The sequence below is a fragment of the Astyanax mexicanus genome, chromosome 11, assembly GCF_023375975.1.
Source record: "Astyanax mexicanus isolate ESR-SI-001 chromosome 11, AstMex3_surface, whole genome shotgun sequence".
In the NCBI taxonomy this organism is placed as follows: domain Eukaryota; kingdom Metazoa; phylum Chordata; class Actinopteri; order Characiformes; family Acestrorhamphidae; genus Astyanax; species Astyanax mexicanus.
In genome coordinates this window covers 27,836,390-27,862,604 of record NC_064418.1, presented here as the reverse complement: position 1 = coordinate 27,862,604, position 26,215 = coordinate 27,836,390, and the positions used below count along the sequence as shown (strand labels likewise).

The 26,215-nt window shown below is 39.5% G+C and overlaps 1 protein-coding gene across 1 annotated transcript in view; it reads left to right on the top strand.

Annotated features, from left to right (window-relative positions):
- Positions 1 to 26,215, top strand: part of vwa8 (von Willebrand factor A domain containing 8) — a 159,180-nt gene that overhangs the window by 114,329 nt on the left and 18,636 nt on the right. The window contains exons 38-40 of the mRNA XM_022668571.2: positions 6,804 to 6,912; positions 7,035 to 7,191; positions 21,242 to 21,350. Coding sequence (XP_022524292.2) covers positions 6,804 to 6,912; positions 7,035 to 7,191; positions 21,242 to 21,350 — 375 coding nt within the window. The remainder of the gene's footprint in view (positions 1 to 6,803; positions 6,913 to 7,034; positions 7,192 to 21,241; positions 21,351 to 26,215) is intronic.

The window sequence follows — 26,215 nt, the reverse complement described above, 5'->3', positions numbered from 1 at the left end:
TAAAAGCAGCATATCTGCATATGCCCTTATTAGTATACCAATGTATGCATACACTTTTCTAGTGTAGCAGTGTGTGTTAATTAAGAGTGTATCAGTGGTATTTTGTCTTGTAAACAGTATACAGCTCTGGAAATAATTGAGAGACCACTTCAGTTTCTGAATCAGTTTCTCTGATTTTACTATTTATAGGTATATGGTTGAATACAATGAACACTGTTGTTTTATTCTATAAACTACACACAACATTTATTCCAAATTCCAAATAAATATTAAATATATAAATATTGCCATTTAGAGCATTTCTTTGCAGAAAATGAGAAATGGCTGAAATAACAAAAAAGATGCAGAGCTTTCAGACCTCGAAAAATGCAAAGAAAACATATTTTTCATATTTATAAAGTTTTAGAGTTCAGAAATAAAAAAATTGGTGAAATAACCCTGTTTTTTTAATCACAGTTTTAATTAATGCATCTTGGCATGTTCTCCTCCACCAGTCTTACACACTGCTTTTAGATAACTTTATGCCACTACATGTGCATAGATTTAAGCAGTTCAGCTTGATGTGATGGCTTGTGATCATCAATCTTCCTCTTGATTTTATTCCAGAAGTTTTCAATTTGGAAAAATAAAAGACACTCCTCATTTGTAAGTGGTCTCTTGTTTTTTTTCCAGAGCTGTATATATTTATATATACTGTTGATATTTTATATGCATGAACTAATGCATACCCTTTTGTACATTATTATTTTATTCAAAATCAGTCTCTCAGAAAGACAAATGTTTACAGATTTGTTTGTTTCTACTATTGGGATAACTTTGTTCTATTCAGTAGAGCAGATCCGTCTGCCTAGATGAGGAATCTGAACCCTGTTCTAATGTATGTTCTGTTAGGGCAGTTAGCATGTGATTATTAATCCAATGATTAAGAGACGGAGAAGATAAAGGGTCTTAATATTGATGGAGTAAAATCCTGGCCGATTTAACGCCACGTCACAAACGCACATGCACTTTCACACCACCTCCTCCTAAAGCCATCTCTCCCTGATCCTCTTGAGGAAATAAGAAGCATGTGTGTCCCCTCAGAACCTTACTGTCCCACTGCAGCTCAGCTCCTGCACAGACTAAACACAGGATGCAGAAGTACAGCAGCAGAATCTGAATGAAGTGCTGTGCCTGACTTTATTATGAGAACACACAGAGGGAATAGACTCAGCAGATCAGCATCACTAGATGTTCTGTTCTGCTTCTTAAGAATTGTTTTGCTGATGAAGCACTTCTGTCCATGTGATTGGCTAGAGATCTGGTAATCCACACCTGTCCTTTAGCGTCCGTGTAATGTCTGTTACAGACACACACACACACATGTCTAACATAATGTGATATATATGATATAGATATATATGTTTGAGTAAAATGAACATTGTTGACAACTTTTCTTCCAAATTCCAAATAAAAATATTGTCATTTAGACCATTTATTTGCAGAAAATGAGAAATGGCTGAAATAACAAAAAAGGTGCAGAGCTTTCAGACCCCAAATAATACAAAGAAAGAAAGTTTTAAGAGTTTAGATATCAATATTTGGTGGAATAACCCTGTTTTTTAATCATGTTTTCTTGCATCGTGGCATGTTCTCCTCCACCAGTCTTACACACTGCTTTTGGATAACTTTCCATTACTGGTGCAAATATTCAAGCAGTTAAGTTGATTTGATGGCTTGTGATCATCCATCTTCCTCTTGATTATATTTCAGAGGTTTTCAATTTGGTAAAATCAAGAAATCCATATTTTTTATGTATGTTGTTTATACTCTTGTACTTCCTAGAGTTAAACATATTTTTAAAACTGGACCACTACTGAAGAAAACCTTCATTTACTTTCAAAACAGCTTCATTTATTCATTTCAGGATGCTGGAAACATTCCTCTGAATTCTCTTCCATGTTCATATGATTACACCACTCAAATCTTTGCATATTTTTCAGATGCTCCTTTCTGTTGCAAATTTTCTGTTCAACCACATCTCTAAGGTGTTCTGCATGATTTTGTTCCAGGGATCAGGTAGGCAAATTCAGGTTATCATGCTGAAAGCTACCATTACGATATGCAGATTGTAGTCATGGACTGCAACAATACTCAAATGGTTTGTGGAGTTTGCAGATACCAGGAAGTGGTTCCTTTGGTTTTCTCGATCCTCCGTTGTTCTTAAGTCTTGTTCTCTTATCAAGTCAAGTCCTGCTGTTTAACTGTGTATATTTCTTTGCTATTCTTGTGAAACTAGCTCCGTTAGGCAGGCAGATAGACAGGCAGGCAAGTAGACCGTTTATTTCATTTGTTCTGAATGCCCCAGTCATTCCAAATAAAATAACTGGAACAGGGTTTTTACTGTCTTTGGGTCTCTTTTTTATCAGAGCATTTTGCTTATGTATTGTTTATATTTCAGAGTTTATGAGAACATTTTTCTAAAATAAATAATCAACTGCCCTAGCTTTAATGATCCCAAATTGTGCTAAGACAACATTCCCTATATCTTTACACCACTTCCACCAGCCCGTACTATTGACCCAAGTCATCTGTGAATGCATGCTGTGGGTGCCAAATATTCATTAGACCAGGCTATGTTTTGCGTTTAATGCCGGTGGGAAAACAAAGTGGCCCATCGTAAACATCTAATCAGGGGAGAGAACTAAGGTTAGCAGAGAGCTACCTAACATTAGCAGCGAGCTAGCTAACATACTAACCTTAGCAGCAAGCTAGCTAACATACTAACCTTAGCAGCGAGCTAGCTAACATACTAACTCTAATGGCGAGCTAGCTAACATACTAACCTTAGCAGCGAGCTAGCTAACATACTAACCTTAGCAGCAAGCTAGCTAACATACTAACCTTAGCAGCAAGCTAGCTAACATACTAACTCTAATGGCGAGCTAGCTAACATACTAACCTTAGCAGCGAGCTAGCTAACATACTAACCTTAGCAGCAAGCTAGCTAACATACTAACCTTAGCAGCAAGCTAGCTAACATACTAACTCTAATGGCGAGCTAGCTAACATACTAACCTTAGCAGCAAGCTTGCTAACATATTAACCTTAGCAGCAAGCTAGCTAACATACTAACCTCAGCAGCAAGCTAGCTAACATACTAACCTTAGCAGCAAGCTAGCTAACATACTAACCTTAGCAGCGAGCTAGCTAACATACTAACCTTAGCAGCAAGCTTGCTAACATACTGCAGTGTAAGCAGGCTGCAGGTTTTAGAGAGGGGACCTCTCATTTCCACTTCATAGCAGCTCCAGTACTCCCTAATGTCCATCTGATCTCTCTCTGGCCACACCTGTGTCCAATTCACTTATCCCTGAAGCAGCGGCCCTACACACAGCCCTCAGACACGCACTGCTAGAAGATCCACTGGAAGATCTGCTTTGATTTTAGCTGTCCTTTTGCCTGCGGTGTGATTCAGTGAGGAGCTATGAAATCAAATGAGCTGGTTGACTAGGATGCTGATATGCAGCACTTTTAACCAGTTAACGTACCCTTCAGTTCTTCAATATGATCTTTACAGGATTCTGACAGAAAAAAGTATCTGTCTACTGAGATTCTCTTTGGCACCTGCCAAATATAAAGATGTACAATATTGATTATCCCATTTTACAAATTGCATTAAAACACTAGTTTGATTAATCAAACAAATTTGATTAACCTCTCATCCCTAACTGACAGTTAAAAGTAATGAAGAAAAGGACTGATTTATCCCAAACAGAAGTAATGTTTGATAATATGTTTTTTTCTGTGAAATGACTCATTAGTGTATTGCTGGACCCCTAATAATAACTAGACCCCTAATGATAACTTAAGCAGTCCAATTTCAAAACAGTTTCAAAGTAGTCTGCTCCGCCCACCCCTCCCCAGCCACGAAGGTTTCTTGGGTTGCCAAATTCAGCAGGCTGAATCTACACAATCTACATAAAGTTAAGACTAGGAGAGGCAGAGAATTTAGATTACAAGCGAGAGGAGAAATACAGCAATTTCTAAACTCTTCTATCACCCGTGAGCCCCGTGCTTGACGAGTACAAGTGGAGGAGCTCACGTGTGCGCCTCAGCACTGCGTGATTATATCATTCTAACTTGTGCAATGTTTTTTTTTTTTAACTGTTTGATTTGTTACTTTGCTATATTGTGATTATCACACCATGGCTTAATATAAAATAAATATAGCCTTAAAAAAACAGATGCCTACCTCACAGACTATTTTCTTGAGCCTGACCCGACCTGGCCCGAAGAAGTGTCGGACCTCGGGTCAGGTTGGATTTTCAGGCAGAGAATCTAAGCTCTTATGATAACTTAGAAACTGTGTGAATGTGTTAATTGTTTTTTGCATGGCTAAATGGATTTCACAGTAATTTACTACCATTTATGGTGCCACATGGTTCTGTAAGCCATAAAGGGTTTGGCTACTATTACAAATCAGCATAACTCTTTTTTGGGACTCTATAGAAGCCTTTTTACCTACTATAAATAAGATTGAACTATCTAAGGCAGAGAGATTGATAGAGGTGGGTGATTGTGGGGAGTTGTAGGCTGTGGAGGGTCATGTATGGGCCACCTCACAGTGAAAGTATTTTGCCGGTGTGTGAATGCAGTCCACTCTGCACAGCTCAGCATGTCTGATATCGGTGAATGGAAAAAACAGGGTGGGCTTTAAGACAACTGTTCCTGCTAGATTGCACAGGACTGTTAAAAATGTCCTTCTCAACATGACTCAGCAAAGAAAAGTGTCTGGACAGTTTGTGTCTGCTGTTTTCTACATTCCTTATCATGGCTTTACATGGCGTTATGGCCTAGTAGTGTTTATGTTTAGGCTCAATACACAGCTTGCATGAGACTCAGTCAGATAAAAGGCTGATAGCTGCTTAGTAGCTTGCGCGAGTGTTGTGTAATAGCGATTGCTATCTTAATCTCATGAAACAGCACATGCTGTATAGCACTGACGGCCTTTGTTCTCTCATTGGGGGACTCTTAAAGTGGTAAGGGGGAGATATGCTTCCCAGAATTAGGCCATTCATACTGTGCTATAGCATGGGTTTTACCAGTAACGCAGCCCAGCATGCACTGTGGAGGAGTGTGTGAAGGTCATGAGAAAGTCCCAGTCTTCTAGACGTGTGTGCATGCACTTCAAAGAGGGGCCGCCCAGTGGCGGATGCTTTTAATGGCCTGTGTAAAGGGAGATCAGAGAGGATCAAGAGAATGGTTCTGCAATCTGCATGAGGAAAATTGGCCCTGTACAGAGAACTTTTTCTGTTCCAGGTCAGGACTGAGTGGAGATGAGGGGTTTTCCTGAAACATGGGGGCTCCTGATGTGGGGGAAGTGTGTGCAATGAAGCACTGTGAGATAATTTGCCTTTGCTCTGTCGATAAATCTTGCTTGTGCCATTTGTAATGCAGTCTCCAGAGAGTCTGACAGGTTTCAGCACTAAACGTGGTAAAGAATTGCCTCCAGGAAGGAAGTTCCATGCAGTTACATGCAAAACTCACAAACACAGACCGTATTTTTGAGTGATGTGTAAGGGAAAGTGACTGTTAAAATGGTAGGTAAGGGCTTTTTTTTTAAGGTACCTACATAGGGGCTTTATAACACATTCATAAGAATTGAATAATGTAAGTATAAAGAATTATTTAAACATTTACGAACAGTTTATGCTATTACTCTGGGTGGCTGACTTCACATGTGTGAAAGAGGCCTTGTTGTGTTGGGGTATCACTAGCGTTATACAGCTGAGTAGCAGCTGAGTGTGTAGGACAGTTGGCCAAGCTAAATTGGGAAAAAATGGGGAAAAATTTGTGAAAAAGCTGCAAAGAAAGCAGAGGAAAGTGGAGGAAAGGAGCGGGTGGCTCCATAGATCGATCACTCAATTAGCATTTGTGCTAACTGTATGTGAATCATCGTTGATATATAGCGTGACAGAGCAGACAGCCCCAAACACACTCACACAAACAGAGCTTAAGCGATATGCATACTTTGGAACATGCAATCGAGATGCGTCTTAAAATCTAAAATTTCTACAACCCTACTTGCAACTATTGTTGCAAATAAGTAAATGGCTGACAAGTGGGGCACGAGTGGTCCAGTGGTCTAATGCGCTGGCACTATGAGCGAGAGGTCACAGGTTCGAACCCCCGCTCATGCAGCTTTGCCATCAGCTGCCGGTGCCCAGAGGGAGCACAATTGGCCCTGCTCCCTCCTGGTGGGTAGATGGCGCTCTCTCCCCATCACACTTAAGGTGGCGCCGGATGGCACGAGGTGAGCGGATGTATCGGAACCTAGTCGCTGTGCTTTCCTCCGAGCGTACTGACTGCTCAGGTAATGATTAATCAGCAGCAGCTCAAAAAAGGGGTGACTGATTTCGCACGTGTTGGAGGAGGTGTGTGTTAATCCGCATCCTCTTAGGGTCGCAGGTGCCACCGGTGATGGGGACGCACAAAGGCGTGGGACAATTAGATAACCAAATTAGGAGAAAATGGGGAAAAATCTGAAATGAAATTATAAAAAAAAAAATGGCTGACAACTTTGTTTCTGAACTATATAAATGTTCAATTACTTTTGCCATGCTCCATGGAAGCTAAAGAACTATGTAGTAAACTGGAATATGTGTATGGAGCCTCCTGCATTTAATATCAGCAGAATATTAGCAGAATCACTGTTTGCATGGAGAGTTCTAACCAGTTAACTACAGCAGCAACTGTTTGCTTCTACAAGTTATATCTCTTTTACAGTACATTTAAATCTTTGTGTTTTGTTTTGTTTTCAGATCACCATTCAGCGAGACAGTGGTCTTGATGTCAGCTCCCCAAAGCACGGCAAGATTGACTCCAAAAATGCTCCCCATGTGGGAGGCAATCAGTGGGCAGGAGGCACAGGTAGGTAACATTCCCAGAGCCAGTCTTGGGGTTTCCATAGTACAGGACTTCAGGTCTTGTCAAAATAGGTCAGGTCAAAATAACAACTTCTGAACTCATTTAGCATCTATGTTGCACTATAGGGGGCAGAGACACGGCAGGGCTTGGGGGAAAAGGAGGCCCCTACCGTCTGGACGCTGGACACCAAGTGTACCAGGTCTCCCAGGCTGAGAAAGACGCTGTGCCTGATGAAGTGAAGAGGGCTGCTCGAGAAATGGCAGAGAAAGCCTTCAAAGAGAGGTACGCTAACTCCACCTCCCTCACTCTGTTGATCTGCTACTCCTCCTTCACCTTTCTGAATATAATCTAAATATACCCCTCCCTCATCTACACACTAAGCCTGTTGTTTTTTTTAACATGTGCATGAAACTGAGAGCTTTTCGCGTTTGAGGTCCTTTATTCTCCAGCTGTTAATGTCTCTGATTAGCATTAAGACATATGTGTGTGTTTTGATATACACTGTAAAAGATTACAATGGCTTCCTTTTTAATTGATCTTAACTCATCAAATAAAGCTTTACGATATCAACTATAGTTTATGAATCATCTGCCTTCTAACTCATGGTTTTAATGTTAGTTTAATAAAGTGGAATTTTGGAACGAGTCAATCTACACAGATTTCTTTTCTGAAAACTGTTTATGTAAGTGAGTAAAGCATTTCCGTTTATTTACAGTAAGCTTAGGTTTCCAGATTTATACTAAGGCTGGGAGCAGCAGAATTAACATTAGTGGCTAATTGCTAATGCCGCCCTACAGCACTGCACTTAGTAACCATGAGTGTTCTGGTAAGCCAGGACAATATTAGATAGCAGTTCGTCCCACGTAGCTTGTCTTAACAAGGTAAATGTGCAGGCTACAGTCCGATATACTTGCTTCTGAATGGCGCTTAGCACAGTTAGCAGCTATTGCTAATGCTGCTCCAGCAGTGCTAGCCGGGGTTAGCAGCAGGCTACAGGCTGAGAATACTCACCTCTGAACAGCAAAAGAGCTAGCACTTAGCGTGGCTAATACCTCTCCAGCCCCGGTGCTGGAGAATTCAAGTGGAACTCCTGTATAATGCTGCACTTCAGCAGAGTGGCTTTACTGCCATAAGGTGCACCAGATTATAAAGAGTGCTGGCGATTTTGGGGAAAATTAAAGGATTTTAAGTACACCTTATAGTGTGAAAATTTAAATGTAGCTTATACTTTTCCCATTGGCTCTTTCTACCATTTATTTGCATAGTGGATGAGTCTCTCTGTCTCCCTTACTCACCGTCAGTGTGTAGCTTTAAACCCCTTTAGCCCACACTTGGCGTTAGACATATTGGTGTAACATCTCTACAGGAACTATACAAGCCGTGAGTTTCTGTGCATTTGCACACCTGTGTTAGCAGTGGCTATGATTTGAAGTCCTGTAGCTGGAAGCATTAATTAGAAGGGGTGTCCACAAACATTTGGACACATAGTGTTTGTACATGTGCATAATGACAGGTACATAAAGACGGAAAAAGTGTGAGGCTAAAGAAGGCTGAGGCTTTCCAACTTACTGCCTCAGAACCCACAGAATTCTTCACCAGAGCCAGCTATCTCAAAAATGCTTGCTGTGAATACTGCGATTCATGAGACTCAGAGAGAGAGAGAGAGAGAGAGAGAGGCAGTACAGAGCAGTGAGAGAGCAGCCTGGTCATGAAGGAAGCTTCTGTTTGAGTCTGTCGGCTCCTTCATTCTTGTTGCGTCCACACCCAACCCAAGGCTTACGTGCAAAACAACTTTCACACACCACATAAACACACAGATGTACAGCACTTTAGATAGAAACAAACAGTCAGTCTGTAAGTGAAAAAGGTCTAGTGTGTATTCTGATGGAAAGGAAAACAAAAATCTGAGTGACTTATTGAATTTCTTTATCTATAAATATCTGACGGACTACCACAGCAGCAAACCTTTAATATACTGTATTTTTCGCACTATAAGGCACACTGAAAATTATTTAATTTACAGTAAGAGTTAGAGTTAGAGTTTCAGTTTACGGTAGTATTCCAGCATCGGGGCTGGAGTATCATTAGCATTAACCGCTCGCTAACCGCTGTTTCTCTGTTCAGAGGTGAGTATTATCGGTCTGTAGGCTGTAAGCATTAGCATTAGCCGCTAACCATGCTAACTCTTTCGCTGTTTAGAGGTGTGTATTATCAGCCTGTAGCCTGCACCTTTAATGGTTAGCCGCTAATGTTAATGCTCCAGCCTTAGTGCTAGAGAAATTTGGGAACCTAAGCTAACTGTAAACAAACTGAAGCGTTTTGCTCACCCAAATAGGAGAGTTTTCAGAAGAGAAATCTGTTTAGATTAACATCCAGCGCTCATTTGATTTTTTTTAAATCTGTTTTTATTACAGTTTTGTTTATTTAGCTTAGCTTTACTTAACTTAACAGCACTGGGTGAATTAATATTTTACGTTAAATGCGGTGGGAGGTCAGAACTAATAATATTATAAAATGAGAGAGGATCACCTCCCCTTCAGATTTATTGGCGACGACACCCATGCCCATAACCCTCACTACTCCCTGGACACAACATCAATGGCTGCCCACCACTTTGGGCATGTGTGCTCAAAAGTGTGTATGTGTGTGTTCACTGCACCAATGGGTTAAAGTGGAGGTTGTTCTGTTATTTGAGCCTTGAGCACACCAGATTACACTCTGGACACTTTGGTTAAAACAATACTTGCTATTGGATGGGGATTATTGCTGATACTCACTAAGGTGCTGGATTGGATCAGGACATCCCTAGTGTCTGAACTGAAGTGTGTATGGATGTTGGTTTGCAGACTGATATCTGATATGATATGAGACCCTTGAGTCTGCATTGTGTGAAGGCTGTGTTTTTTTTGTAGTTCTTAGTGCTTTTTGTCACGTCCTCAGTGACCAAATCTCAGTGAAAGTGTGGTGTGATGGGGGATTTTCACAGGAAGTGGGATGTTATCTAGCTTTTGTTTGACAGCAACGCATAGAATTGCAGAAACCACCAACAGTCACATTGAATGAACCGACCTCTCAGGGAGAGAGCTGATGACCTGCTGAGCCTCACTTCTTTTAACTTCTTTTTCTTTCATTTCTAAAGGTGTCCCACAGACTAAAGAAGCAGTTGGCTGCTTACCTCCTCTCTGTTTCCTATTATATCTAATATATCTAAAAGTGAAAAACGGGGGAAGGAAAACTACAGAAAATGTGGATTTTGTCTGTGGGAAATGATACATTTGTTTCATCTGTTTCATCTATCTTCTTCTTTAGTTTTCTGTCTTTTTCTCATTCACTCCCTCTCTTTCTACGGTTTCTTGCAAAAGTATTCATACCCCTTGAGCTTTTCTACATTTTGTGAAACCTAAATATATTGGTAACGCTTTCTTTTACAGTACCCTAAGTTCTAGGTATTAACCAGGTAATAGTGAGGTACAAACTCAGAAGTACTAAGTAATTATTTTTGGTAACAAGATGGTAAGTACCAGGAAAGTCTTGCCTAATTACACTGAAATATCTAAGTATTAACCAGGTAATAGTGAGGTACAAACTCGGAAGTACTAAGTAATTATTTTGGGTAACGAGATGGTAAGTACCAGGAAAGTCTTGCCTAATTACACTGAAATGTCTAGGTATTAACCAGGTAATAGTGAGGTACAAACTCGGAAGTACTAAGTAATTATTTTGGGTAACAAGATGGTAAGCACCAGGACAGTCTTGCCTAATTACACTGAAATGGAACTACAGGTGCTGGTCAACGAATTAGAATAATTTGAAATAGTGCAATCATGAAATTCTTTGAATGCATTTTTTGTGCAGAAAGCAAATCAGGTGTTCACCGCACCTGTCCTACTCGTTAGACTAATCACAGAACTCCTTACCTGGAAAAAAATTGCTCAGCTGAGCTTTCCAAAAGGCCCATTTAGGCCATTTAACTGTGACACTGTTGTTTTATTGAATTAGAATAATGGAGAAACCGTTTCATTGAATTAGAATAATTTTTATTATAATTACAATCATCACTTTCTCAGTATTTTGTGGCTGCCCCCTTGGCTTGTATGACTGCCTGAAGTCTCCGCGGCATCGATTTGACCAGCTTGTCACAAGTTTCCGCACTCACAGCTTCCCAGGCAGTGGCGATGTTCTGCTTCAGTTGGTCCAGCGTAGTAGGCTTTCTGTCGCGAATTTTCCGCTTGACGATGGACCAAAGGTTTTCAATGACATTGAGGTCAGGCGAGTTGGCCGGCCATGCCAAAACTTCAAGCTGTTTTTTAGTGAACCAATCTTTGGTCGACTTTGCCGCATGAGCCGGTGCAAGATCCTGTTGAAATATGAAGTCTTCTTCGCCGAACTGTTCCTCAACAGTCGGAATCAGGAACGTTTCCAGAACATCTTGATATACGGCAGCATTGACAGTCTTCTTGAGGAAGCAGAGTTTCCCTACACCTCGAGCGGACATGCATCCCCAGACCATAACGCTCTGGGGAAACTTGACGGATCTTTTCACGCACTCGTGGTTGTAGGTTTCGCCACCACGACGCCAGACACGAGGACCTTGGTCACCGAAGGAGATGCAGAAGCGTGATTCGTCACTGAAGACCACTTTCTGCCAGTCTTCAGAAGTCCACTCGCCATGTTCTTTGGCCCACTTCAGCCGTTTCTCCATTTGTTTCTTGTTCAGCATCGGTTTTACTGCTGGTAACGCGAGATTTGAAGCCGAGTTCGCGCAGACGACGGTAAGTGGTTGATCTGGAGACGTCAGTGCCGGTCTGCTTGTTCCACAAGTCGGTGAGCTCGGAAGTGGACTTGAACTGGTTGCTGACTGCGATCTTTCTCAGCTGCTTGTTGTCGCGAGCAGAGGTTTTTCGGACGCTGGAACAGTTGGTGCGCTTGCTGCAGTTTTTCTTGAGAGCTTTGCAGACGGAAGACTGGCTGATGCCGAGCTGCTCAGCAATTTTAGTTTGGATCAAGCCTTGTTGGCGAAGGGCTTGAATTTGAGCCACTATTCCGGTTGAGAGGTCGCGCTGCTTACCCATGATTGATTTTACAACTTAGAAATTCTACTCAACCCTGACTTTATACTGCACAGTGAACACTCTTCACGGAAAACAAAAATTCGAGCATTTATTCTAATTCAATGAAACGGTTTCTCCATTATTCTAATTCAATAAAACAACAGTGTCACAGTTAAATGGCCTAAATGGGCCTTTTGGAAAGCTCAGCTGAGCAATTTTTTTTCCAGGTAACGAGTTCTGTGATTAGTCTAACGAGTAGGACAGGTGCGGTGAACACCTGATTTGCTTTCTGCACAAAAAATGCATTCAAAGAATTTCATGATTGCACTATTTCAAATTATTCTAATTCGTTGACCAGCACCTGTAGGTAATAAACAGGTACATGGGTGGTACAAACTCTAAAGTACTTGGTAATTATGTTGGTTAACAAGATGGTAAGAACAAGGACAGTTCAATTTAATTACACTGAAATGTCTCACAGGTTCTAGGTAATAACCAGGTAAGTGTGAGGTACTAACCCCAGTAACATGATGATAAGTACCAATACAGTTTCCTTACACTGAAATATCTCGCAGGTTCTAGGTAATAACCAGGTAAGTGTGAGGTACTAACCCCAGTAACATGATGATAAGTACCAATACTGTTCATTTTAATCAGTCTCTATTTATTTGATTTAAAAATAAAAGGTCAATACCTGATAACAGAGAAGAAATAGCTTATTTCTCTTTACTGAGTTCTTACCATTTAGTTCAACAAATAACCCTCTGTAGAACATCCTTCTGTAAGTACCATGTAAAACACTGTGTAACTAACAGAACTTTCTGCTTAATAAAGGAGTAAAAGGACTGTAAAAGAAAGCAGAGCTTATTTCTCTGGTTTTACTCAGTTCTTACCGTGTAGTTCAACAAATAACCCTCTGTAGAACATCCTTCTGTAAGTACCATGTAAAACACTGTGTAACTAACAGAACTTTCTGCTTAATAAAGGAGTAAAAGGACTGTAAAGAAAGCAGAGCTTATTTCTCTGGTTTTACTCAGTTCTTACCGTGTAGTTCAACAAATAACCCTCTGTAGAACATCCTACTGTAAGTACCATGTAAAACACTGTGTAACTAACAGAACTTTCTGCTTAATAAAGGAGTAAAAGGACTGTAAAAGAAAGCAGAGCTTATTTTTCTGGTTTTACTCAGTTCTTACCATGTAGTTCAACAAATAACCCTCTGTAGAACATCCTTCTGTAAGTACCATGTAAACACTGTGTAACTAACAGAACTTTCTGCTTAATAAAGGAGTAAAAGGACTGTAAAAGAAAGCAGAGCTTATTTCTCTGGTTTTACTCAGTTCTTACCGTGTAGTTCAACAAATAACCCTCTGTAGAACATCCTACTGTAAGTACCATGTAAAACACTGTGTAACTAACAGAACTTTCTGCTTAATAAAGGAGTAAAAGGACTGTAAAAGAAAGCAGAGCTTATTTCTCTGGTTTTACTCAGTTCTTACCGTGTAGTTCAACAAATAACCCTCTGTAGAACATCCTACTGTAAGTACCATGTAAAACACTGTGTAACTAACAGAACTTTCTGCTTAATAAAGGAGTAAAAGGACTGTAAAAGAAAGCAGAGCTTATTTTTCTGGTTTTACTCAGTTCTTACCATGTAGTTCAACAAATAACCCTCTATAGAACATCCTACTGTAAGTACCATATAAAACACTGTGTAACTAACAGAACTTTCTGCTTAATAAAGGAGTAAAAGGACTGTAAAAGAAAGCAGAGCTTATTTCTCTGGTTTTACTCAGTTCTTACCATGTAGTTCAACAAATAACCCTCTGTAGAACATCCTACTGTAAGTACCATGTAAAACACTGTGTAACTAACAGAACTTTCTGCTTAATAAAGGAGTAAAAGGACTGTAAAAGAAAGCAGAGCTTATTTCTCTGGTTTTACTCAGTTCTTACCGTGTAGTTCAACAAATAACCCTCTGTAGAACATCCTACTGTAAGTACCATGTAAAAACACTAACTGTTACACTCCCCAGGCGTGGGTTAGGCTATAACAGTTTGCGACCCCGGGTGAGCAGGGCCTAGATCAGCTGAATACAGGATACAGAGAAGACACAGTGAGACGGTGTTTCCAGTGAGTTCTCAGCTTAATCTCTTTATTTAACAACATACACAAACTAAACCACTTTTACTTTGGTCTCTTTTCTCTTTCTTTTGCAGTTTCACATACACATTGCATCTCATCTGCATTTTACATACATTCACAGAGAATCCTTTTTTTACTTTTTTTCAGTTAACAAAACTCTGTATATCACAGTACATATTACCTTTACTTTTTAATCAGCAAACCCTCTTAATACTGTTTCTACAAAAAAAAAATATATATATATATATATATATATGAATATAAAAATACTACTCTATATTAATACATTTACATATGCATACATATACCAATACTCAAACTTCTTTCATATTAACACACTACATTACCAAAAACACCTTTAACTTTTACTGAGCACACTAACTACATCTTAGTGCTTTTAAATCTCATTTTAAGCAGAGTTTCTAATATTTGTATCTGCATAGAGTGTATAGAATTGACCAAAGTATAAAACAATTGAACAAAGTGTATAAAAACATGATTACTTAGAGAAACCTTAAACTGTAGCTTATCTAGCTGTAATAACTCATTATTGTGGTTGGCAGAGGCTCTATATTTACTTTAACAAGGCCAAACTGGCTCTTAAAAAGAGAATAAAATTGACTTGACTTTTAATATGTATTTAACTAACAGCGACTGCTAATGCTAGCGTAAATGTATAGAGAAACAATAGGAATGACGGCGCGAAATTAGCCCGAGCTACTTTGAGAAACAGCGACACACGGGCACAATTACCGAGCGAAAATAGCTAAAACTAGAGCGCGAACACACGAGAGATAATTACAGGCTTAAACACGGTTATAGAGCGAAGTTAGCGACCGAAAGAGCGAGAGGAATAACAGCGCGGAGCCGGTAAGGCGCGCGGTTAGCGGGGGCAGTGGCTAATGCTAGTGGCAGAGGCAAGAGCGCCGGCCAGGCGCGCGGCTCGCGGGCCGCGGGAGTGAATGCTCCCCGATGCTCAGCGTCCACCAACACACAAGACCATAGCGGCTCATATTACACAGCAAAACCTTTTAACGAACATATACACTCAAATATCCCTCTTATAGTGCTTTGGAAACATTTATACTTGCACAGTTCCACATATTTCCCCACCTGGATACAGAGAAGACACGGTGTCCCAGTGTGAGTTCTCAGCTGAATCTGAGACCCATCTCCTGTTGCTCACCTAAGCCACAGCCTAGCGCCCGCCCCCTGGCACTGCTCCCCCTACAGGACTGGATGTTTCACGTTTCACATAGAAAAACCCATTCAGAAACCCAAAAGAATATATATTACATGGTACTTACAGAAAGTTGTGTCACATTTAAGTAGTTATTATATATATATATATATATATATATATATATATATATATATATATATATATATATATATATATATATATATTAAAATATATATAATAACTACTTAAATGTGACACAACTTTCTGTAAGTACCATGTAAAACACTTTGTAACTAACAGAACTTTCTGCTTAATAAAGGAGTAAAAGGACTGTAAAAGAGAGCAGAGCTTATTTCTCTGGTTTTACTCAGTTCTTACCGTGTAGTTCAACAAATAACCCTCTGTAGAACATCCTACTGTAAGTATCATATAAAACACTTTGTAACTAACAGAACTTTCTGCTTAATAAAGGAGTAAAAGGACTGTAAAAGAGAGCAGAGCTTATTTCTCTGGTTTTACTCAGTTCTTACCATATAGTTCAACAAATAAGCACTTCAAAAAGAACAACATACAACTTCAAAACAAAACAGAACTGTTTACTGTTTATTATTTATCTCTTTTTTGACACAACCAAGCATGCATTACTGAACTTATATATATACAATGAAAGCTGAGGACAGCTTTTATTGGGGTAAGCAGCTTGCGGGCAGGAGCTTGCCTTCGCCCCCTTGACCCTTCCAAGCCACTTCAAATTTTCTATTTCTCTGATCTTACTATGTATAGGTACATGTTTGAGTAAAATGAACACTGTTATTTTATTCTATAAACTACTGACAACATTTCACCCAAATACTAAATAAAAATATTGTAATTTAGAGCAGAAAATGAGAAATGGTCAAAATAATGAAAAAGATGCTTTAGTGCTTTCAGATCTCAAATAATGCAAACAAAAGCAGTTAATATTAATTTAGAAACAACTATAATAATGTTTTAAGATTTCAGAAATCAATATTTGGTAGTTTTAATAACCCTGATTTTTAATCAGTTTTAATTTATATATATAAGTTAAATATATATATATATATATATATATATATATATATATATATATATATATATATTTTTAACATGTAAGACCTTATTCTACAAATTATGTTTAAAAAGGGGGTAAATACACATATTCAACACTTTATTCTTATGGTATACTTTTTCACCCTTAAACCTTGTAACATGCTCTAATGTCTTTAAACACATTATCATCATGTTACTGGGGTTAGTACCTCACTCTTACCTGGTTATTACCTAGAACCTGCAAGATATTTCAGGGTAAGGAGACTGTATTGGTACTTATCATCATGTTACTGGGGTTAGTACCTCACACTTACCTGGTTATTAGCTAGAACCTGTGAGATATATCAGGGTAAGGAGACTATATTGGTACTTATCATCATGTTACTGGGGTTAGTACCTCACACTTACCTGGTTATTAGCTAGAACCTGTGAGGTATATCAGGGTAAGGAGACTGTATTGGTACTTATCATCATGTTACTGGGGTTAGTACCTCACACTTACCTGGTTATTAGCTAGAACCTGTGAGATATTTCAGTGTAATTAAATTGAACTGTCTGGTTCTTACCATCTTGTTAACCAACATAATTACCTAGTACTTTGGACTTTGTACCACCCATGTACCTGTTTATTACCTAGTTCCATTTCAGTGTAATTAGGCAAGACTTTTCTGGTGCTTACCATCTTGTTACCAAAAATAATTACTTAGTACTTCCGAGTTTGTACCTCACTATTACCTGGTTAATACCTAGACATTTCAGTGTAATTAGGCAAGACTTTCCTGGTACTTACCATCTTGTTACCAAAAATAATTACTTAGTACTTCCGAGTTTGTACCTCACTATTACCTGGTTAATACCTAGAACTTAGGGTACTGTAAAAGAAAGCGTTACCAATATATTTTATTGAGATTTTAAGTGACAGACAAACACAAAATATTGCATAAGTGTGAAGTGGAACGAAAATGATACATGGTTTTCAAAATTGTAATTAAATAAAAATCTGAAAAGTATTCAGTCCCTAAGTATATATCAATATTTAGTGAAGCCAACATTTGCTGCAATTACAACTGTACTATTGATCAGCTAGAGACTTGATGAGATTTTTGCCCATTACTCTTTATAAAACAGCTCAATCTTGATGGAGAGTTGGATGGAGGGTGTTTATGAGTGTCTGTTCAAAGGGTATGAATACTTTTGCAAGCCACTGTATCTCTGTCTTTCTCCATATATCTGTATTTCTGTACTTCTCTGTTTTTTCTGTCTTTCTCCCTTGCCCACTCTATTTCTGTCTTTCTCACACTCACAAATTCCATTCTCTTTCTGTACCTCAACAACCTATATTCCTTCCCTGTCTCTCTCTCTACCTCAACCTCACCCACTCTCTCTCTCTCTCTCTCTCTCTCTCACACACACACATACACACACACAAACTGGCCTCTTCTCGTCTCTCCGGTCTGTGGACAGGCCTGGAATTTAGGAGAAAATAGCAGCGTGGCCTGTCCCTTCTCCAATAACGCTGCTCAAAGAATGTGAGCTTCTGAGGCCAGTCAGGAAACCCACAGCCGCGCACCACTCTGAATGTGTTTGTATGAGAGAGAGAGAGATAGCGAAAGGAGGAGAGTGCGAAAGAGAAGGAGAATGAGAGAGAGATAAACAGAAAGCCAGCGTGGAGTTTGCTACTGTTTCATGTCGGTGGGGTTATCGCTCACTAACGCAGACCTCCACAGCCTGTCAACCAAGTTGCGGGTGGGCTTGCCTCCCTACCATCAGCAAGTGGCCTTGGACTGTTCACACATCTGCTCCAGATGTGGGAGATGTCTGTTGGAGATGAAGGCGGGTCATTTCTTTTGACAGGAAACAGTGTGTAGCATTGTGACAAGATAAGACAGACCCTCCTCTGATCCTCTGATCTCACGCATGGAAGACCCTGAGTGCACACCTGAGATCATACACCTTCAGCACTGTGGTCGACGTACATTATTCTCTGCCAACCCTCCGTGACTCCAAAGCGCTCCAGAAACTGTCAGATGCACCCCTCCCCCTCTGAGGCACACACTCAACTGCCCTTGTTGTAGCCCTGCTCTCCCTGGATCAGAGTGCTGCGGGATTAGCATGAGCCTGTGAGGATTACTGGCTTTAACTGCAGCGTGTCTCACCTGGACAGCCGCTCACGCCTGCTGAGATACACACAGAGCTGTCAATCAAACCCTGCAGCCATCGGGGCCTGGCCCAGCTCCAAACACCCACTGCTCACACCCCCAGTGAAGCACTGATCCAGGATGAGGGTGGGCGGAACGGCAGGGTGGGTGTGCAGCCAGCGGGGCCGTCGGGGCATGTTGCAAACCCACACACTCACAAGTGCTTATTAGGAGCCTCCCACTCTTAAGTGCTCACTATTGTTCTTACTGATGGATGACTGTGCTCCTTAAAGAGGCTGTATTCATGCAGCGTCACCTGACATCCGCTAAAGAGCGGCCGTATTCACTCTGGATTGTGGAGATGTTTTAACCTGTATAAATATAGAGGATTAGGTTTAACTGGTGAGGTGTTATAATTTAGTGATTGCTGACAACAACTGCAAATGCAATCCAGTATGAATCTACAACGTCTGTGCATGTCTGACAAGCTATCATTATGTAGGGAATTATAGTACTATAAAGGTAATCCTCTTTGAATTAATCTCAATAAAACAAACAAGCAAAAAAAAAAAACAACCCAGACTATTCGTTTAGCACAAAAAATGTCATAAGTGATAAGTATAGATGTACAAAAAAAGGGGCAGCCGAGGCCTAAAGGTTGGAGAAGCAGGCTTGGGAAGGGTTTGGGTTTCAGGGAACAGGAGGACCAGGAGGAAATAGGGGTGGAGAGGGCGTGAAGGAACAACGCTTTCTCCTTCCTCAACAATCAAGGCTAACCTCCAGTTGCACCACTGCCCTGGGTGTGTGTGTGTTCTCTCTGACCTGTTCACTGGTGTGAACATGTGTTTTGGGTTAAATGCAGCAGTTGAATTCTGTTCTGTTTCCATTTCTAATTTAGATTTTTTTTTTTGAAGATTGATTGATTGAACATAATAAATAAAACAGTATGATATGTCACATACATACATATACCTCTTGACAATGTAAAAATAGCTTGTAATATCTGCAGCATGAGGTTTTGCATTTCTGAAATAAAACACATGCAGCATATGTTGTGCTACGTCCCATACCTCTATACCCCACAATATTCCATACCATGACAGCCTTTGACTTTGAGTTTGGATGGTGCTTTTTGTCTCTACTCCAGAGCTCACAGCATCCGTTTCTTCAAAAAACGATCTGAAGTACTGATTTGACTGACCACTATACACATTTCCACTGTGTGATGGTCCATCCCAGATCCCTCCAAGCTAGAGCGTAGATCAGGCCAAAAATATCCAGCCCATCCCGGCCTGAGCCTGTGCACGTTATGCCTGAGCCCGCCCCGCCTCATACACTGTGATTTTCAGCCCGTGCCCGATTTAAAGCTTTATATAAGATAAAAATAACATAAAAAAACAGGTGCCTACCTCTGAGACTATTTTCTTGAGCTGACCCGTCCCGACACAGCCACAGGATAGTGGTGGGATATCTCAGCCCCACCCAGCCCGAGTTCTGGTCAGGCCTTGGGTTGGGTTCCGACAGAGAATCTAAACTCTACTCCAAGCACACAGAAGTCAATGGCACTTTAGGACATGGTTAATATAAGGACTTTGTTTTGCAAAATCGGTTTTAAGTAGCATTTGTGAATTTAACTCTTTTTTGTAGTACTAGACAAACGTTTGCTGCAGTTGCCCATGTGTGTTTATTAGCTATTGTTGAGTGATGGTTCATGATGCAGTGCTGTCTTAGGGATCGTACATCACTGGTATTCAGCTTACTCTTGTGTCCTTGCCCTACGTTCCTAATCACTAAAAGTTCCTCTTAAAATGTCACTAAAGAAAGCACTAAAAAACACTAAAATTCCACCTGATTACTTGAATCATTTTATGGTATAATGAAGTGGAGGGAGAAATGTGCAAATCCTTTATTTAATTAACATTTTTTAACATTTATTAATTGTCACAGGCATTGTTTAACAAGTCATATTCTCTGCCCATCTCTGCTCCTCTAAATGCTTTTTTTTTAATCAAATCATGATTATAGTCACTTGTAGACATCAACTTGACGAAATAAGGAAATCACTTCAAAATCAATATTTACGTGGGTTTTTATTATTTATACTGTCCCATTTTTTATTAAATTGGGGTTGCATTAACTCACAGATTCTTATCAATAGTTTATTTATTTAACACTGTTTTTTTCTAACTGTATGGGGTTTTGCATTTTGTTTTGTAGAGATACGTTGTGGTTGCCAAGCAACACCTAACTGGGAAAACTACATGCATGTGGCTTTTGACCATTTCTCGTGTGAAACTACTGCATGTTGACACTTTCGTAAGGAACATAGATTTCAAGATTTGATTTTAAGAAACAGAACTGGATAACAACAAAACATATCCATCACCTTTACAATTCTCTTAATTACAGTATTTGTGTTTTCTGTTTCAGTATGTTCGGCCATGTTGTTCTTACTGAGAGTTGTGATTTTTACAGGCTGTGATGTTTGATTCCATACAAAAATTACACAGATACTTTCTGAAAAGTATTAGTATCAGTTAGCCAGATCGCTTACAAATCAGATTAAAGAAGCTCCTCTTGTTAAACTAATCCAGTTTAAATACTGCTTTAAAGAATCCTTTGGACATTTAAACCTTCAGTATATAAACTTTGTGATCTTCCAAAATACCTGCTGTTAACATAATGTTTAAGTCCAAGGATGCTGGGAAGCATCTGCAGTTCATCACTTATGTTGTGTATTTCAGGTTAAAGGAGATAGAGATGAGTGAGTATGATGCTGCCACCTATGACCGTTTCTCTGGAGCGGTCCGTCGTCAGGTCCAGTCACTTCGGATCATTCTGGACAGCCTGCAGGTACATGATTCTCATCTGCCTCCACAAAGAAAAAAACTTTATTACTCTTAAGGGTGAAACTATAAGGGTGCATCATATTACTGAATACAGGTTAAAACATGCAGAGGCAGTGCATTTTATATAGCCTGTGTTTAAACTCTTTCAGGACTGAAAACTACACTATGGTTAAAGAGAGCGCAGAGTGTAAATCCCGCCCTTTAGTACACACTGATGTAGTTCTTAAACTGTTTATACCATGTATCACCAATGACCAAACTAAAACCTTTTTCCAGTGGTGTCACTGTGGTGTAAAATCGATTTATTGCCCAATTCTAGTAAACCCCACCCACAGAGCTAATAGGTCTACTAATAGGTCTACTGAGTACATTAACAAACTAATCAAGATGTTAACCCCACCCACAGAACACTAATATACAACTGACTACTGGTATTCAGGATGCTTTACAGCTCTGGAAAACATTAAGAGACCACTTCATTTTATTTTTTTAATCAGTTTCTCTGATTTTGTTATTTATAGGTATATATGTGAGTAAAATGAACATTGTTGTTTTATTCTATAAACTACGGACAACATTTCTCCCAAATTCCAAATAAACAAATTGTCATTTAGAGCATTTATTAGCAGAAAATGAAAAATGGTGAAATTATTTAAAAAGTTCAGACATCAAATAATACAAAGAAAACAAGTTCATATTTATAAAGATTTAAGAATTCAGAAGTCGATATTTGGTGGAATAACCCTGTTTTTAAATCACAGTTTTCATGCATCTTGGCATGTTCTCCTCCACCAGTCTTACACACTGCTTTTGGATAACTTTATGCCTTTACTCCTGGTGCAAAAATTCAAGCAGTTCAGCTTGGTTTGATGGTTTGTGATCATCCATCTTCCTCTTGATTAGATTCCAGAGGTTTTTAATTAGGTAAAATCAAGGAAAATCATATATTTTAGGTCGTCTCATTTTTTTTCAGAGCTGTATATGTCACACTCACTGTGTCAGTCACTTACTCACTTGGTCAACCTTGATCACTCCTAAATCTTTACATGAGGAGCCTGATATACAGTACCTTAATTTGCAGGATATTGTACATGATTTGCAGGCTCCAGGGAGCCACTATCAATATGTGTGAAAATCCTGTGAGTCACAGGAGAAGTAAGATGTCTTTTATTGACCAAGTAGGGTATCACCCACATAGAGTTATCAGTACTCGCTTCTATTCCAAAATCACACAACAGTACCCCTCTGACCCCGAGTAAACCTGAGGGGTAGAGTTGCTGCCCTAATGACCTCCCGGAGTGGACGTCCGGTAGTGCGGGCCACAATGGTGCACTGAAGCAGAAAGAGAGCTTACATAGAAGCTTTTTGGCCATCATTCATCATCACTCCTGGGGTTTCCCTGCGCAGTCTGAGGGAGGACTGAGGCAGCCGGATCGGGTTCCTCTCTGGCAGCTTCACACACAAACCCTGCTCCAACACCAGACATGTTTATGAGAAAACACTGTGACAGGGATTCCCACCTCACACACACACACACACACATATACTCTCACACACACTCTCCCTCTTCTTTCCCTCCCTTTCGTCCACTCTCCCATACACATACACACACACATAACCATGACCTCTTTCAATATGGTCTCCTCCTCTCTGGAAGAGTTGTATCTAATTTCACATAACTGCACATAACTGTGATAAGGAGTTTGGCAGCTGGCATGTGTTTGTGTGGTCTAGTCTAGTCAGGAGAGTTTGGCATTGTTTACTGCCAGTCCATCTTGTCCAGACAGGGCAATGCTAAAGAGCTGGGAGCTGGAGTTACCCTTTATTTCAATGCCTACACCACAGCTGTCTGTACTCATTCACTTCAGTTCAGTCTTTCATCCAGATCTATATATATCTATATATTTGTCTGTCTGACTATCTATCTATCTTTGTCCTTTCCATCAGTCAGCATTTACAGGCTTGGGACAATGGAACTGAAACACCTGTCATTTTAGTGTGGGAAGTTTCATGGCTAAATTGGAGCAGCCTGGTGGCCAATCTTTATTAATTGCTCATTGCACCAATAAGAGCAGAGTGTGAAGGTTCAATTAGCAGGGTAAGAGCACAGTTTTGCTCAAAATATTGCAATGCACACAACATTATGGGTGACATACATGAGTTCAAAAGAGGACAAATTGTTGGTGCACGTCTTGCTGGTGCATCTGTGACCAAGACAGCAAGTCTTGTGATGTATCAAGAGCCACGGTATTCAGGGTAATGTCAGCATACCACCAAGAAAGACCAACCACATCCAACAGGATTAACTGTGGATGCAGGAGGAAGCTGTCTGAAAGGGATGTTCGGGTGCTAACCCCGATTGTATCTAAAAAACATAAAACCACAGCGGCCCAAATTACAGCAGAATTCATTGTGCACCTCAACTCTCCTGATTTCACCAGAACTGTCAGTCGGGACAATAAATTATTGTTTCAGTTTCATTGTCCAACCCCTGTACATATCTAATAAAATAATATAGGAAGTCAATATGTGGTTGGTGTTGTGCAGTGGATAACACTACTACCTGCCAGTAAGCTACCACATTGTGTTGACTTGGGTTCAATTACCAGTTTAGGAGACTATGCTGCACTACACCAATAAGAGTCCTTGGGCAATGTAAGATAACATTAACATAAATTACCTTGTAACATAAATTACCTTGTAAGTCACTCTGGATAAGAGTGTTAGCTAAATGGCATAAATGCAAATGTAAATGTATTTTAACTGAACTGATGTAATATGTAAGAATATACACCATGTTATGGTTACTGAATAAATCTTTAATCTGGGTCATTAAATTAATAAAGTTATTAACATATATGTTAAAGCTGACTGTAAAAAGACAAACGTTAACAGTATAAATGATTGTGCAATGACTATTTGGCAAATGACAGGCCACTGTTTCCTTTTCTATTTATTTGTTGTAACTGCTTATTAGTGCTTTTTATAGTGTATTATAGTGTAAATAATAATTATTCATAGACTCATTTATAAACCATTTATGAACCTTTTATGAAGGTGCTTTCATTTAGAATACATGATGTCTGACACTGCATGCCGTGCTGTTAACCTATAGCCCATATTGTCATAAAGCAGCTTTAAAGAGATTCGGCTCAAGGTCTTTTATAAGCACCGGAGTAATAATTGCAACAGTGGAAAGTAAAAATAATTGCAGACTTACATTTCTACACTTTATATACATGTAAAGATGAATAGCATGCTGTTTAGTGCTACTCTAAACACTTAAATCCCCACTAGGTAGGATTTCCTTGATCTTTGACCTTTTTAAAGAAGTAAAATTACAGCTTGAAACTCACTGCAGCGCTGCATTAAGGTGTAATCGGAGGAATAGCGGTGCTCTCCTGTCTGTGCCGGAGCTCCACTGAGCTCAAACCAGACTCTGTAAGTTTTCCAAGGCGGCCGCGACCAACGCTCGCGAGAACTGCGACCTGCTTTCCGACTTTTAGTTCTAACAGTTCTACAAGGACTACTGGTTCATTCTTTACAAACTAACATACAGACACTCTGGCAGAAGCTGGAAAGAGACCGACTATGTCTGTGAAAGCCAGAAAACGAGAAAGAGAAACTAATAGTAGGGGGAGTCCCACGAGCACAAAATCTCAATCCTACCTAGCGGAGCTTTAAGTTTCTGTGTAGTCCTGAGAATGGGTCTTTAACTAATAAAAAATGTGAAACTTTTTGTGCTATGTTGAACCCTTTTTTGAAAGATTCTATAAACACCCATCTAAAAGAGGCTGTCCTTATATTTGAGAAACATTTAACCAGTCTAAAGAACCATTCAATTATTTATATGTTTTTATCAGTAGTTATCATTCTATACCAAACAATTGCTGTACTTATTTTATTTAAGAGTGAAGCTGACCGATGACAGCATGCGCACATCTGAGTATCACTGTGTGGTATGTGAGAGAGCCTTTTGATTTTGCAGAGGACTAAAAAAAAGGCACAAAAGCGCTTTGCTTTCAGAGGAATGTCCAGAAAACTGTAAAGCAGGAGAGCTAAACTGCATGTTTGCTTGCATGCTGTTGCTCTGTAATCATTGCACAAGCTGGCGTATGTTTTTTCCACCAGTCATTCTCCCACACTCTACAAACAACCCATACACTTCATATTTATTCATGTGTGAAGAGGAACATTCTTCTAAAAATACACTTCCAAAATTCAAACCATGTTAATGAGCAGCACACATTCAGTAGTGCTGCTGTTTTAACACCAGAGAGTAAGTGCAATATACATTCAGTTTAAAATAAAGTGAAATGGCATAGCTGTAAAATGTGACATGTATTAGGATAATAATCTCTTTTTCACACCTCTTTTTCTCTTAAGTATTTGCCACTTTTACATTTTCTGTATTTCTGAATATGTTTTATACATAAGTGCTTCCAGATCATGCAATATGATTTTTTTTAAATGATCATTTTATTTATTGCCAAAAAAAGCTTTGCTATCAGCAGCATCTACTAGTTCATCTCAAAAATTGAATATCAATAAAAAAAGTTACTTTATTTCAGTAATTCAGTTCAAAAAGTGAAACTCATATATTAAATACATGTATTACACACAGAGGGGTCTAATTTAAGCTTTTATTTATTTTTGTGTTGATTAGTATGGCTTACAACCAATAAAACCCCAAAAAATCAGTCTCAGAAAATTAGAATAATATATTAGACCAATTGGTACTTTTGGCAGTGTGCCAAGTCCTGCTGGAAAATCAAATCAAATCAGTTGTCAGCAGAGGGAAGCATAAAGTGCTGTAAGATTTTGTGGGAAAACGCTGCACTGACTTTAGACTTGATGTAACACAGTGGA